At 34.2% G+C, this 15,898-nt stretch overlaps 2 protein-coding genes across 3 annotated transcripts; one reads left to right on the top strand and one right to left on the bottom strand.

The window, feature by feature from the left end:
- Positions 1-1,631: 1,631 nt before the first annotated feature.
- On the top strand, positions 1,632-9,726 carry LOC116120382 (pyruvate kinase isozyme G, chloroplastic). 2 transcript variants are annotated; one of them, XM_031406333.1, is made up of 12 exons: positions 1,632-1,902; positions 3,136-3,417; positions 3,700-3,865; positions 4,709-4,843; positions 4,951-5,061; positions 5,172-5,260; positions 5,575-5,637; positions 7,678-7,853; positions 8,108-8,210; positions 8,424-8,572; positions 9,151-9,259; positions 9,348-9,726. In XM_031406333.1, the coding sequence occupies exons 1-12, from the start codon at positions 1,693-1,695 to the stop codon at positions 9,459-9,461; spliced, it is 1,707 nt and encodes a 568-aa protein (XP_031262193.1). In that variant the 5' UTR covers positions 1,632-1,692; the 3' UTR covers positions 9,462-9,726. The 2 variants fall into 2 exon arrangements, with proteins under 2 accessions (XP_031262193.1, XP_031262191.1); XM_031406331.1 differs by lacking the exon at positions 1,632-1,902 and having other exon boundaries at positions 3,119-3,417.
- Positions 9,727-10,306: 580 nt separating this feature from the next.
- On the bottom strand, positions 10,307-14,604 carry LOC116120392 (protein NRT1/ PTR FAMILY 7.3). Its single transcript, XM_031406346.1, has 5 exons — positions 14,474-14,604; positions 14,099-14,213; positions 12,170-12,387; positions 11,507-12,069; positions 10,307-11,417 (listed from the first exon to the last, which is right to left on the bottom strand). The coding sequence occupies exons 1-5, from the start codon at positions 14,498-14,500 to the stop codon at positions 10,547-10,549; spliced, it is 1,794 nt and encodes a 597-aa protein (XP_031262206.1). The 5' UTR covers positions 14,501-14,604; the 3' UTR covers positions 10,307-10,546.
- Positions 14,605-15,898: the final 1,294 nt, after the last annotated feature.

Genomic DNA, 15,898 nt, shown 5'->3' with positions numbered 1-15,898 from the left:
ACTCATGCTCTCCGCGAATAAAACGTGACGGATGATACGAAGGTCGCTTTCAATGAGCTAAAAAATCTTTAAAACGTTGTCGTTTCCTCGACGCGTGAAAAGTGTGGCGAAATCAGGTACGGGCGGAACTACATATTTTATTTTTGTTGAACTACTAGCGCTAGATTCTCGGGTGGCCCCAACTTGGTCATAAACAAATCATCACACTCAGAGTTCATCTTCGGGTTCTCCGCCGTTTGATGATTTGTGATTTGACCAGCAAATTTGAATGATAGCTTCAATGATTGGTTCTTGTTTTCCGGTTTTCTAACGGTGGAATGCCTAATAGAGCAAAGCCCACTCGCCTCTTAGCGGTGAAGAATACGGTCCAATTGAAAATATCTTATATCAGAAATTTAAATATTTGTGTATTAAAATATAATAATATATTGTCTATGTTATGTAGTAATATCTTTTCCTATTTAAATTTTTTCTTGAATATTTGAGTTATCACATCACTTTATATCAAATAAAAAAGTAATAATTCTAACTTAAGAGATAACTGCATGTGAAAAAGGATGTCGGCATAAAATACATCTCAAGTATTTTTAAAAAATTACACATACATTTTGTCAAATTTATAAATTCTAAAAAAAAATTAAGTCACATGTAAAAGGCATTTAGTAATTATTTTTAGAATTTAATTTCCTTATAATAAATTTTAAAGTGAAGATCTTAGCAAATTTGAGAAATATTTTGTAGAGTTTCTAGAATATGAATTTTGTAAACGTAAGTTAGGTATTTAAATGAATATTTATTTAAAAACTACTCCCTTCGTTTCTCTTTAAATGTCATTTTAAGTTATTGCATGTTTTTTAATAAATTAATTTTTTAATTTAAACATTTTTTCTCTTTGCTGCTTCCTTTGAAAGTGCGTGGAAAATGACAATGATGATTGATAGAAAATAAATGACTTTTAAAGAGAAAGAGAGAGAGAGAGAGGAGATGAGGGGTGAGGGAAAGAGAGAGAGCAAATAGGAGCATACTTCGAGAAAGAGAGAGAGGGTTGCATTTGGCCAAACAACATTTATTTTGGAAAAAATTTATAAGACTAAAACGACTTTTAAAGAGAAACGGAGAGAGTATTATTTAACAAATGTGTAAATCTTAATTTTATGTAGAACTTAAGAAATGAATATATAAGACTATAAATTATAATATTGGTAAAATATTTGATACTTAACATAAAAATATATAATATGAAAAACACCATCTATTATATTATTACAAGCAAACATGTGCTTGTGTTATATTATAATTTATAAATAACATAATTACTTTTTTCATAAAATATAGAACATAATTTGGACACTAAGTTTTAATTTAAAACTTATAAAATAAAATATATATAAATTAGCAAAAATATATGAAATATAATAGCTACGGTGCGAGTGGGAGTTGGAAGTATGCAGAAGAGGAGCAGAGAAGAAGTCCTCCAACTGTCTCTCGTAATTAACCACACAGTACACATACACCCACTTGTCTCTTTCCAAACTATCTCCATTCCTCTCTCCCTCTCTCTCTCTCTTAGCCGACTTTACTGTTTCTTCTTCTTCTTCTTCTTCTTCTTCTTCTTCTTCTTCTGCTCTGCTTCTCTTCTCTCAACTTTTGCTTACTCTTTCTTGACAAACTTCGGTTTCATTTAATTTTCAAATGGCCACGATTCATAACATATGCACAAGAATGTCTACGGATCGTATGCTCTCTTCGTCCAGGACTTTGAGCGATGTCTCGTTATTTGATTCTAGAATGAGGAGGAGATGTTCTCTTCAGAAGCAGAGCTTCTCCGTTAGATCGACGAGGATCACTCAGGACAATCAACAGCAAAATATTTCTTCCTCTCATAACGGTCATTTAACTCCGGTTAGTTACTTAGCTTTGTTTTTAATGACTACGTTATGATTTTGTTTTTAATTCAAGTCTGCAACTGTTAAGAATAAGATTCTAAATAACTTCTTGTTTAAATGTATATGAGTAAGTAGTTAGCTTCACTTTTTGTGCTCTACCTCTGCCTTTGCCTTTGCCCCTGACGCAGATGCAATATAGGTTTTTTTGGTTCGAGTTTGTAGTTCTACTGATAAATTAATAGGATGAATCTTGTTTATAATATATGGATTTTTTAATTTTGTTTTTGTTGGTTTAAAGATAGTTGAATGTATTCTTGGTTGGGAGGGAATTGTGTTGTTTGTGAAGTTGTAATAGAACTTGATAAACTTTGGTGATCTGTATATGAATATGCAATTTGGTGTAGTTGGGTGCTTTATATTATTTGAGGCTTGAAATTGTTGAGACATGGATTGGCCGAACTAGAGAAGTATTGGAAGCATTTTCCTGAATTAGAAAGGACTTATGATAACCAACTTGATTCACAAGTTGCATTAATTGCTTAGAAAAGGTTTTTGGCTAGAATTTTTTCCTAAGGGTGTTTCAACTCATTAGGAAATCTTTTATTGAAATTGGAATAAACTAACCACATTACATATGTGGAAAACTCATAATATGGTTCAATTGCTTATAATTTAGTGGTTACAAATTCAATAATACTACACTTACAAAGAACTTTTACAAAGATTTTCATACAAAGTGAAGTGGTAAAAAATGAATAGAAGAGTAAAACAAAAAGTCAAACTCATTATATTCACTCTTCTATTTATTTTTTGCCACATCAGTCTATATAGAGATTTTTGTAAGATTTATTTGTAAGTATAGCATTACTCTTACAAAATACCATGTGGAAAAGATATTTAATATCCATTCCTTTTCTGTTTTAATAGTTTCTTAGTTAAAGCCCTGTATGTTGCTAACATATCAGAGAAATGCCAGAAAAGGTATGATTTGTTCCTAAACTCCTCTTTCATAGCTGAGCTTCTTTTAAGGTCAATTAGACTTGCTTCGAAAATCTCATCTCAGTTAATAAAACTGCACCAACTTAAATAATGATATGTTTGGTCAGCCCAGAACACTGGTTTCTATTTCCTAGTGGAATGTACTTGTTACAGTTGTGCTACAAATGGTATCTATTATGTTGTCTATTTAGATAGTTTACAATGTTCTGTTTATTACAGTTTTCAACCTTGAAGTGTTTGGCTGATTCAGGAAAAGTTGACATCTCATTTTGAGCTTCCGAATGGTGAGCGCACCCTGGGAGAGACAGTTTTAAGTCCAAATGCTCAAAGAAAAACAAAGATAGTATGTACAATTGGGCCTTCCACAAGCTCACGTGAAATGATATGGAAACTGGCAGAAGCAGGAATGAATGTGGCACGCTTAAATATGTCACATGGAGACCATGCATCACACCAGAAAACTATTGATCTCGTTAAAGAATACAATTCTCAATTTGAAGATAAGGTTATAGCCATAATGCTGGACACCAAGGTATTTATTATGGGATCTTCACCCATTCATTTCTATTGTGTTAGAAGTGTGAAAAACTATATGTTGATAGTTGTTGCACGTGGAGCTACAATGTGCTTATTGTTTGAAGTGATTGAAGTTGATTCAAAATATCACATATGCAACATTGTAATATATTGGAAGAGATGCAAGAATTGCATATAATTACACAAATTGTATCATATATCTCCTCAGAATTTGTTATTTACACCTACTATTTATTAGTGATAATTAGAATACGATGCTTTATTTTCACAAATGCAGGGTCCTGAGGTTAGAAGTGGAGATGTGCCTCAACCAATCATATTGAAAGAGGGCCAGGAATTTAATTTCACTATCAAAAGAGGCGTCAGCACGGAAGATACTGTTAGTGTGAACTATGACGACTTTGTGAATGATGTAGAGGTTGGAGACATACTACTTGTAGATGGTAAGGACTAAGTAAGATGCATATTATTGCCCCTGGATTTATGCAATTTTGTTTGGACTCCGTTTTTTTCTTATCTCATAGAAATTCTGTTTTCATGTTCTGGGTGTATAATGGGAATTAACTAATTCAGAACAACTTGAGAATTAATGTGGAAAGAGATTTTTGACCGATTAGAATAATGAAATAATGAAAATCAAACATATTTTATAGTGCATGCAATTCCAATAAATCATTGAGTAATGGAGTTGATTAAATTTCTGCACTCTCTGGTGTTTCATTTAGTTCTCTATTTATTGATTATTTGGTAAATTGTTATGTGAAGTAGCAATATTAGTGGATTGAAGTTATTTTGCTGCTGAGCTAACTGCAAGTTGTTAAATGAGGTCATAAATGGCAAAAATTGATAGCTCGGCCAGATTTTTTGTCTTTGATGTAATATGTTGTTTTCTCAAGAATAAGTGTGTTCTATTCAGAAAAAAAATATTTTTGTTATAAAAGAAACTTGATACTCTAGTGCTTTCTTATCAATGAAATCTCAATTTATATGAGGTAAAAAATTTCCTAATCTTTCATAGTTCTACTCTGGAAGAAATGAGAAGTATATTTTGTGTACTCTATTGTTGACATGTTTTTGGGAACAGAAATAGAAAGTACTGGAAAACAAGCCCATTATTCCTTTAATCTTTGATCTCGTGTTTGAAGAGTGTTCAATTTATGGTTCTTAAGGATCATAGATCACACTTTTAGTGCTTTTAAATATCCTCTCATAAAATACATCACACAAGTCTAATTTGCTTACTTGTTCACAAGACATGACCAGTTGTTTCCTGTTCCATATACTAGGTGGAATGATGTCATTAGCTGTGAAGTCAAAGACACAGGATACAGTTAAATGCGAGGTGGTTGATGGTGGTGAACTAAAATCAAGACGTCACTTGAATGTCCGTGGAAAAAGTGCAACTCTGCCTTCAATAACAGGTTTGTCTCTGTTTACGTTCTCATGATATTGACAAGAAGTTTTGCTTCTTTGTTTATATTCATTTAGAAAGTATGAAGCAAGTGTAAATGTGTCTGCCTTTTTATAGACAAAGATTGGGAGGATATCAAGTTTGGGGTGGACAACCAAGTTGATTTCTATGCCGTCTCATTTGTGAAGGATGCTAAAGTGGTCCATGAGTTAAAAGATTATCTCAAAGGTAAAGTTCTTATACCATATCCCATCAGTTATAGAATTAACAAATATAATAGTTTGTATTTGTCTTTTCCACTCTATATCTGATTGAACTGTTTTAAACCTCTAATTTAGGTTGCAATGCGGATATTCACGTGATTGTAAAAATTGAAAGTGCCGACTCTATACCAAACCTTCATTCAATATTATCAGCATCTGATGGGGTTAGTTTCGATATTCTTAACAAGTTCCTTTATAATTTCTTTTTGCTCTTCCTTAAGCATTACAGACATATAGTAATGTCAATTTAATGTCTGCATTACATATATGGATGTCTTTGTATATGTTTTTTATGCATTCATTTATATTGTAAAAACTGAAATTGCCAATGCTCTCAGATCTTCATTCAACAATAACAGCATCTGATGGGGTTAGTTATATATACATGTGTATTATGTGTGTATGAATACTATTCAGCATCTGTTTTTGGGTATCATGATGTCCAATTGTGTCTTTAACTTTTTCTTAAACCTTATAGGCAATGGTTGCTCGTGGAGACCTTGGAGCTGAACTTCCAATTGAGGATGTCCCATTATTGCAGGTAAATTGATGCTAAATTTATTNACCGATTAGAATAATGAAATAATGAAAATCAAACATATTTTATAGTGCATGCAATTCCAATAAATTATTGAGTAATGGAGTTGATTAAATTTCTGCACTCTCTGGTGTTTCATTTAGTTCTCTATTTATTGATTATTTGGTAAATTGTTATGTGAATTAGCAATATTAGTGGATTGAAGTTATTTTGCTGCTGAGCTAACTGCAAGTTGTTAAATGAGGTCATAAATGGGCAAAAATTGATAGCTCGGCCAGCTTTTTTGTCTTTGATGTAATATGTTGTTTTCTCAAGAATAAGTGTGTTCTATTCAGAAAAAAAATATTTTTGTTATAAAAGAAACTTGATACTCTAGTGCTTTCTTATCAATGAAATCTCAATTTATATGAGGTAAAAAATTTCCTAATCTTTCATAGTTCTACTCTGGAAGAAATGAGAAGTATATTTTGTGTACTCTATTGTTGACATGTTTTTGGGAACAGAAATAGAAAGTACTGGAAAACAAGCCCATTATTCCTTTAATCTTTGATCTCGTGTTTGAAGAGTGTTCAATTTATGGTTCTTAAGGATCATAGATCACACTTTTAGTGCTTTTAAATATCCTCTCATAAAATACATCACACAAGTCTAATTTGCTTACTTGTTCACAAGACATGACCAGTTGTTTCCTGTTCCATATACTAGGTGGAATGATGTCATTAGCTGTGAAGTCAAAGACACAGGATACAGTTAAATGCGAGGTGGTTGATGGTGGTGAACTAAAATCAAGACGTCACTTGAATGTCCGTGGAAAAAGTGCAACTCTGCCTTCAATAACAGGTTTGTCTCTGTTTACGTTCTCATGATATTGACAAGAAGTTTTGCTTCTTTGTTTATATTCATTTAGAAAGTATGAAGCAAGTGTAAATGTGTCTGCCTTTTTATAGACAAAGATTGGGAGGATATCAAGTTTGGGGTGGACAACCAAGTTGATTTCTATGCCGTCTCATTTGTGAAGGATGCTAAAGTGGTCCATGAGTTAAAAGATTATCTCAAAGGTAAAGTTCTTATATCATATCCCATCAGTTATAGAATTAACAAATATAATAGTTTGTATTTGTCTTTTCCACTCTATATCTGATTGAACTGTTTTAAACCTCTAATTTAGGTTGCAATGCGGATATTCACGTGATTGTAAAAATTGAAAGTGCCGACTCTATACCAAACCTTCATTCAATATTATCAGCATCTGATGGGGTTAGTTTCGATATTCTTAACAAGTTCCTTTATAATTTATTTTTGCTCTTCCTTAAGCATTACAGACATATAGTAATGTCAATTTAATGTCTGCATTACATGTATGGATGTCTTTGTATTTGTTTTTTATGTATTCATTTATATTGTAAAAACTGAAATTGCCAATGCTCTCAGATCTTCATTCAACAATAATAGCATCTGATGGGGTTAGTTATATTTACATGTGTATTATGTGTGTATGAATACTATTCAGCATCTGTTTTTGGGTATCATGATGTCCAATTGTGTCTTTAACTTTTTTCTTAAACCTTATAGGCAATGGTTGCTCGTGGAGACCTTGGAGCTGAACTTCCAATTGAGGATGTCCCATTATTGCAGGTAAATTGATGCTAAATTTATTGCACAATGCTCTATCAATTGGCTGTAATTTGTATCAAAATCCCATCATATGTTCAGCTTATCTGTCTACTTGATTAACTACTTACTTAGGTTTGTAATTAATTTTATGGTATCATACATCTAAGATTGAAATGCTTACATATATGTACAACACTCACCCAAATACATGTTAGTAAAACTACATCAAATCCTTTTTATTTACTTAATGAATCTTAAGTTGATCTACAGTGTCTTTATTTGGTAAAGAAATAAATGATGAAATTGATAAATATGTTGTCAGCTATTCTTCAGTAAAAGCTCTTGAGAGATAAAAGACTAAAGTGGTTGTAGAAGTTTAGTATGTTTTCTATTCATCATTGTAATTGAATGACTTAATGATTCAAACAGGAAGATATCATTAGAAGGTGCCGCAGTATGCAGAAACCAGTGATCGTAGCAACAAACATGCTGGAAAGCATGATTAATCATCCTACACCAACAAGGGCGGAAGTTTCTGACATAGCAATTGCAGTAAGAGAGGGTGCTGATGCAGTCATGCTTTCTGGTGAAACTGCCCATGGAAAGTAAGTGAGCTTGGCTCATATTTGGTATCTTTACAACTTTGGTTACTACCATTGTCATTGTTATTGTTACTATGCTCCCATTTATACTAATACATAAACTGTGTTTTTCTAAGTGCTCTAATGCTAAATATTTATTATTCTTCCTTTAAGACTTAATGTTATATTCTGCTTGCAAAGTGGCTTTATTGATTTTTATCTATAGAAAGAACTTTTTTTTTTTTTTTTCCTAATTTTTTATTACCACGTGACTGAAGGTATCCATTGAAAGCTGTTAAAGTTATGCATACTGTGGCATTGCGAACTGAGTCAAGTCTACCAATTAGTATTAGTCCTCCAACCGAGTCAAGTGCATATAAGGTAAGAATTTGTTGTATTTTAAGTCAATGACTGCTTTTGTTAAGCTAATGAAGTTGTTTGTTTCACCTTTTTATTTGAACTTTTAATGCTGATACTGGTATGAGAGTAATAAAAAAGGAATTCTGTCAAAAGTTGCAATTTCCCAAACACTTAATGAAGTTCCATCTGTATCCCCTTTCATAATCTGACCACTCTGAGGACATTCTTTTGCAGAGCAATATGGGTGAAATGTTTGCTTTGCATGCAACAACTATGGCTAACACTCTCAATACGCCTATCATGGTCTTCACAAGAACAGGATCCATGGCTACTCGTTTAAGTCATTATCGGCCTTCCTCTACAATATTTGCCTTCACAAATGAGTGAGTCCAATGATATTGTTTCATGTGGAGTAGTACTCTTTCAAGTTTCCTGGATCTGATTTCTTAAATATGGTGGTTTGCAAGGCTTACTTATCTGTGCTCTGTTATCTAAAATTCTGACTTTGAGGCATAGGTTTTTGGCACATTAGCCTAATAACCCATTATGAGTTGTTTGTGGGCTGATTCTTATGCTTGTAAATTGTTGTCTCATCCATATATCATTCTCTGATTAGAATCAGCCTTTAAGTTGCAGTTGCATGGAACTTCAGGTCAAAACAGTATTAACAGTTTTTGTCTTGAGACAACTTAGGCGAGTGTTATAGATTATTAACGAGACATAATTATATTGAACACATTGGCAATTGTTTCCTTTTATAAAATATTGTCTTATTATTGAAAAAATGTTTTTTGTTGTCTCATGGGGAAACCCCTTTCAGTAGTTTCTTGGTTTCGGCATACAATACATTAATGGTCAAGCAGCAATAAGTGATTTTTTTCGTTTAGGTTGTTATTTTCTGTCTAAATCAGAGTTTGTCTTCTTTCTCTGATGATTTATGATGTTCTCGTGCCCTTCACAGAGAAAGAATTAAGCAGAGGTTGGCACTTTATCAAGGTGTCATGCCCATATATATGAAGTTTTCAGATGACGCAGAGGAGACCTTCTCCCAAGCTATCAAGCTATTAAAGGTTTGCTTACATAATAATTTGTCTTCTTTTTCCGACTGGGTCATTGCTTCATGTGGTTTAACATTTTTGTATTTTCCTTGTGCTTTAGGATAAGGATCTACTGGAGGAGGGACGGCGCATTACTCTTGTCCAAAGTGGAGCTCAGCCAATATGGCGTCGAGAATCTACTCATCATATTCAAGTTCGTAAGGTTCAAGGCTGATTTTATTTCAAAGTTATACTGGTTAACTGAAATATTAATTAAAAGTCTTGAAGTTTCTTGTTATAAGTGTGAAGTATTACAGTTCTCTAAAGATTTTGTGAACCATAAACACTAATTACTTGTTGGAAATTCTTTTGTGAAAGAAATATAAAACTGATAGGATTATGTCGCAGAGGCATGCCACAACATTATCAGTTATATCTTTGTGTACGTTCATCAACGTGAAATTCACTAATTTATGAGGATCATCAAACTTCTCTGCCAACTGACAGCACAGAATTGATTACAGTTTTCTGATATGTTCTGAACAGAGCTATAATTTTATCTGTTTGTGAATGCTAAGACCAGATTTGTATTTCTTCCATCCATTTTCTTTGTTGTCGCCCCTCTCTTTACTCTTGCAGTCTTTAACGATATTTGCTAATTACTATGACCAAGGAATGCTTTTGTATTTAATTTGATTCCAACCTAATGTGCCTGCATCAGAACCCAGTAGTTGGCTTCTTGCAGTCTAAATATTGATTATTACATCTGTTTCCTTTTGGTTCGATCGAACTCCAAATTTCCACCTCAGGTCCCTTGTTATGAATTGGTCTTGCATGCTGATATTTTAGGTAGGCAATACTAATGTGTGTGAAAAATGGGTTTGAAAAAGAGCTAAAAATGGAACTAAATATCAGAGGAAAGGGGCGCTTCTATTAATAGTCAAGAGAGGAGCTCTCTTATACAGGAATTAACATTACAAACAAAGGCTATTCATCACATTAAGAACTGCCTAAAAGTGCAAGTTAACATTCCAGCAAGGAATAGAACCAGCAAACGACAATAAAGTGAGGAAGATCTAAATGACCTTTTACTAAATGTCACTCTCCTCTTCACAGCCCTTTACCCAACCCGGCTCCAAGAACCACTTTGGAGTCAGGTTTACTGCATACTGAGTGAGGAGCTTTGAGAAAAAAATAGGTTTCTCTTGCTCTTAAAGATCCCAATTTAAAGTGTTTGTGCTTCCCCCCCATCCCCCTTCTTATTATATAAGTTGGTACAATAGGGCTTTAACATTTCAGCCTGATGTTTATTATATAACATCAGACTTCATAGTTGTCTTTCTCATTGCTTTCTCCACATTTTCCTTCCAGCTTAATGCACTTGTACCACTTGGCAGAGGCGATATACACAACCAAATCTATTGTCGTTAAGCCGGCTAAGAGGAAGTAGAATCTGTCTAGATGACCCCTGTTGAGGTTTCCAGGTATCCATCCGGGCATGTGGTCGACGGTTGAGATCTTCACAACCATTGTCAATAGCAAGCTACTTACATAGTTCCCCAGAGAGATTGATGTCATACAGAGTGCACTTCCGAAACTCTTTAACCCATCTGGGGCCTGTGCATTGAAGAATTCCAGCTGACCTACATACATGAAAACTTCAGATGCCCCGATGAATGCGTACTGTGGAACTTGCCAAAAGATGCTCAAGGAGCTTGCACCTTCGCAATGTGTGCAGTCCTTGTTGGCATACTTCAGTCTGTAGCACTCGACAATCCCAGCTGCAAGCATTGCCATGATCGCTATAACAAGGCCGATTCCCATTCTCTGAAGCTCGGTTAGCCCTTTAGAGTTCTTCTTTCTTAGCTTGCCCACAAGTGGATCCAGAACTCGGCGGTAAAGGAATATGAAAGCTGCCACACTGAGAATGTCAAAGCTTGACATGCTTGCAGGTGGGATTCTGAAGTTTGACACTGTAGTTTTCATGGCTGCACCTTGCTCCACAAAAAGAGAAGCCATTTGTGTAAAGACTACTGAGTAGAGAATGGTGCAGAGCCAAATTGGCATCAGTCTCAGTATGCATTTAACTTCTTCTACTTGTGTGACGGGGCAGAGATGCCAGGGGTTGTACTGACCCGGCTTCTGCTCATCCAAATCTCTAGATGAGATAAAAGCTGCTCTATCAAGAAACCTGAAATGGAACTCATTGTTAGCTTATTATCCGATTATCATAATATTATAGCTCTCATTTCTTAGAAATGATGATTTTTATGAACTTACTTGAACCCATGCGTGTGAAGGATCTTCCTGTTACCAGCCATAGAACAATCCGTTCCGTCGATATTGTATAAATCCTCTGCTCTTGGAGGCATCTCAACCCTCCATTTCTTAGTTGCAGAAATAATGACTTGGCAAAACCTGGCGAGAGGGTTGCCGCTTGGCTTGAAGTGCCTATACCTCTTTGTTCCTCCAAGAAACAAGAGCAATGCGGCAAGAGCGGAGCCAGCTGAAACCCAGAATCCAAGTGCCCACATGCCTTCATCTTCAAAGTACCCCAATATGGTGTTGGAGAAGAGGGAACCAAGGTTCAAAGCCAAGTAAAAGTAGCTAAAGAAGGCCACCTTTGACTGCCCTTCCTTGGGGTCCTCTTCATCAAACTGATCAGCCCCAAATGTGGCTATGTTAGGCTGATATCCACCATTTCCTAGAGCAACAAGGTAGATTGAGAGATAAAATAACCCCATCTCCAAGTTCGAATGCAACCCGCATGGAGTCTGCTCATCGCCACAACCTTTCGGTCTGATCAAGAAAATGTATGATGACAGTGAAAGTGAAACCAGCCCCTGCCATTAATAAACAAATACAATTATAATCCAGAGTCTCAAAGGTTAATTGCATTGCTGGAAAATGGAACATAAAGGATTGAATGTTAAAGTCACTTACTATGACAAATATGACTTGAAAGATGGCACAAGTTTTGAATCTTCCCCAGTAGGAGTCACTTAGGAAGGCACCCACAAGAGAGAAGATGTAGACAGTTCCAGTCCATTTGCTTACATTGTTAGCAGCCTCAGCATTGTTTTGCTGCAAAACTCTTGTGAGAAACAGCACCAAGTTCACCCCAACTCCAAAGAATGCCAGGGTTGCCAAACCTTGATTCACTGTCAACAAATAGAAATACAAGTTCATGATCAGAGACTTGAGTTTTTTTTATTTTTTATTTTTCAACTTAAATTTTAAGAGATTTCTTGATTCACATGCTTATCGATAAATGACGCACGTCCATAACAAATAGAAATATAAGTTGGTTGTTTCTTGCTTCTTCCACTAATGATTTTTCTTGTCAATGGCCAACTACATATCAACAAAAAGGAGAAAAAATCATCATGCTTTTGCTTCTTTGCCTTTACTTTCCACTAAAATAAATATCATATCTATACTCTATAAAAATCTCACTTGAACTAATAAATTTAGAGAAAGATGTTCATTCATTGATTATCATCCTGATGAACCCACTAGAAAAATAAAAGAGGGAAAAAAATAAATAATTAAATTCAGCTTCAAAATCCTTTAATATATTACTATTTTGCTATACCTAAATGGCCAACAAATTACATATAGTGCACACGCATGCATATCCACAACCACACAGAAGACAAGCAACATGTGTACAATATTTTCTTTTAATTTAAATAATACAAAAGAAATTAAAAATGGGTAGAGAGAAGAGAAGAGAGCCGTTTCTAGTTTTAAACATGGTAGAAATAATTAATATTATATTTCAATTTGCAAATGTTTTGATGAATTTCTGTTGCCTTTGTTTGTCTTTATGTGTAATATACACTGAACTCTTTTGTTAGAATTCAAGGATGAAGAACAAAAAGAAAAGCAAAACCTGATATCAAGAATTTAACTACTCTAAGAAATCTTTCCAAATAGTAGATTTTCCATTAATTTGAGGCTTCCTTCTTTGTTTAATTTCTCCTTCAAAATATTATATTATATGATCTTGTTACTTTTTAAGATGACAGTAAAACACAAAATCAAGTTCTATTATATTATCGAGGGGGGATGTTTATGTTTTTGTTTTTGATATTTTCGTAACACAGGTGACACTTGGCAAGAACCCACATCATCCAAAGTGAAGCCAGTGATTACGTGTCAGAAAAGTCTTCCTCATAATGGATCCAAACCCTCTCCCTCTCTCTCTCTCAACTCTCATAAGCAAAACTCCATAACCAATAACTCCTCTCTCTCTTTCTCTCTCTTTCTAAAGCATGGTGGCGGGTACGTACGTGGCCATGGTGGCGTGGCCATTTGCAGGTGGCTAAAAAGCTCAACATGCAACAAGAGTTGAACACTTGGTTTGGTTTTGAGTTCCAAGTGTTACACATTCCCTTAGGTTAATTGATAATTGTCGTATTCTATAGTGATAGCTTATCTAAAGAACCGAAAACGAAGTTAAAAATTTGCAGAAAATCTCTCTCACTGCTCCCCCTATAAAGCCATGTGCTCACCCAAACCAATATCAATTTTTTAATTTTAGTACATCATATGTGTGTGGTGACAAGAAATTCGGTAGCTTGTTGGGACTAAGCAATAAGAATGAGATCAAAAAAAAAATATATGCCTAGCTATGAGTTCAACTGCTTTCATAATACCAGAAGCTAATAGTACTTCTCCTGATTCTGGACCTACACAAAGCACAGGCTTTTTGATAGCGACGGGTCAAGTTGAAGGTCTTTAATTTTACCATGAAAATTTCAAAACTATATTTTATAAAGCAAGTCATGTATAGTTGACATTCAAAACTAGAATCATTTATATTAATGGAGTGAGTTAGAATAAAAAAAAGATTGATTCGGAGCTTACAAAGGATGATATTTCCAGCGAACCATCCTCCAGATTTTCCTCTGATTGCAGGGCGACCATGCCAATCAATAGTTCCGTCGAGAGTTCGAACTTCTTCTTCTTCTTTGAACTTCTCCTATACACAGAAAAAAAGAAAAATGGCAGATTAAATATATTACTCTTCGATCATCATGATATATATTGATAAAATGATTGCATTGCAAGAAAGGATCATCAAAGTCTATGCATGAAGAATAAAAAACAAAAATCTAATGTATTATTTCTTCTTTTTCCTTATCTAAAACAGCAAGTAAAAAGGATAATCGAAACAAAAAAAATGATGCTATATATACAAATAATTCCATCTTTCTGGTTGGAAGAGGCTTGACTAATTACCTGCTTACACACCTCTAAGCAAGCCATTGATATGAATCTTGAAAGAGAGAAATGTTTATTTTTTGGTAGTGTAATGCAGAAGATGAGAGATTTAAGAAGAAGGTGGTGATCAGTAGCTAAGAAGAGAGAGAGAGAGTTGGGACTTGAAAAACAAGGGGAGAGTGGCACTATAAATAGAGGTGGGGAGGATGAGATGGACGGCGGAGATTGTAGGAAAACGATAGCAAGGGAGACCCCATTGCCAAATCATCCAAAATAATAAAGCTAAGGGAGGATACCCCATTTGGCGAAATCATCCAAAAATAAATATGCAAATGTAATTTGCACATAACAAAAAAAAAATACTATTGCTCAAAGACTTTAGTGGTTAGGGGTCCCTCTCTCTAACAGTAATATCCATACTTAATTAGTCTCATTTGTATATTTGTTTGATAGTTGACATATTTGAGACACTACCTTAAATGGTTCCTACAATTTTGAGTGCCTTGCTTCATGTAAAGACTCTTCTGATTTGACAAATTTGACTGCCTTAAATGGATTTTGTTGAGGAAAACCACTTTTCTTGTAGAATCTATATTAAAAGACAAAATTTTATATGAACTAATTTCAGTAAATCAACCAGCAATGTCAAAGGTCTTCTGTAATTAATATGTATATATTAGTAAAGTTTAAATAGTGTTCTACAAGGAAAGGTAAATTTTAAACTATGAACAAGGTTTAGCCTCTACCAAGGAATAAAAAAGATGATTCTAGAGTGACAATGGATATTGTTCTCATGTGGAAAAAAAATGAATGAATATCAATCGTATGTTCGATTTTTCATTATAACATCTTTATATACTTTCCGGCTCTATTATTATGAAGGATATGATTCCATATGGATCGGGTTATATGCTGATTTCCCTGAGAAAATAATACCCTTTGTGGCAACAATTAGAGGCATATTTACTGCGTTCTATATATTAAAAAGTGTGTGAATATTAATTGAATTATGAGCTCAAATAATACACTTGTTTAAAGTCTTTATACCTCAAGTTGGTAAGAGTACATTCTTTGACACATCCAAATATAATATGCTCTATTTCTTTTCCGTTTCCAATAAGCTAGATATCTATAAAGCATTTTGGTCTGTAATTTGAAATTCCCACCATAAGTTAATTATATTATGCCTCCATCTATAATTAATTGAGAAGGACACATTGCCACAAGAAGTCAATTTTATTCTTTAATTTGTTCATGCATGCACATCTCAGTGACAAGATAAAGATAATAAGCTCAATTGTCTCCTGTGTTTGGTTTTATTTTCTTCCCATCGAAAGGACTTTATAGTTAGAATCACTAAAACTGTTGCAATTCGATGCAGAATAATTTCCAATTATAGCGACATTGCATTAGCTCACACACAGAAACAGAATAAGGATCTCT

This window comes from Pistacia vera, unplaced genomic scaffold (genome assembly GCF_008641045.1).
Source record: "Pistacia vera cultivar Batoury unplaced genomic scaffold, PisVer_v2 Contig93, whole genome shotgun sequence".
Taxonomy (NCBI): Eukaryota; Viridiplantae; Streptophyta; class Magnoliopsida; order Sapindales; family Anacardiaceae; genus Pistacia; species Pistacia vera.
The sequence above is the reverse complement of the archived record's forward strand: the minus strand, read 5'-3'. Positions and strand labels throughout refer to the sequence as shown.

Excerpts from the sequence above, each read along its gene's own strand:
- LOC116120382 (XM_031406333.1), top strand. The coding sequence starts at position 1,693 with ATGGCCACGATTCATAACATATGCACAAGAATGTCTACGGATCGTATG. Across the intron at positions 3,418-3,699 it reads CCATAATGCTGGACACCAAG|GGTCCTGAGGTTAGAAGTGG; the intron begins GTATTTATTATG and ends TCACAAATGCAG. Across the intron at positions 5,638-7,677 it reads AGGATGTCCCATTATTGCAG|GAAGATATCATTAGAAGGTG; the intron begins GTAAATTGATGC and ends TGATTCAAACAG.
- LOC116120392 (XM_031406346.1), bottom strand. The coding sequence starts at position 14,500 with ATGGCTTGCTTAGAGGTGTGTAAGCAG. Across the intron at positions 14,214-14,473 it reads GCTTAGAGGTGTGTAAGCAG|GAGAAGTTCAAAGAAGAAGA; the intron begins GTAATTAGTCAA and ends TTCTGTGTATAG. Across the intron at positions 12,388-14,098 it reads CGCTGGAAATATCATCCTTT|TGAATCAAGGTTTGGCAACC; the intron begins GTAAGCTCCGAA and ends ATTTGTTGACAG.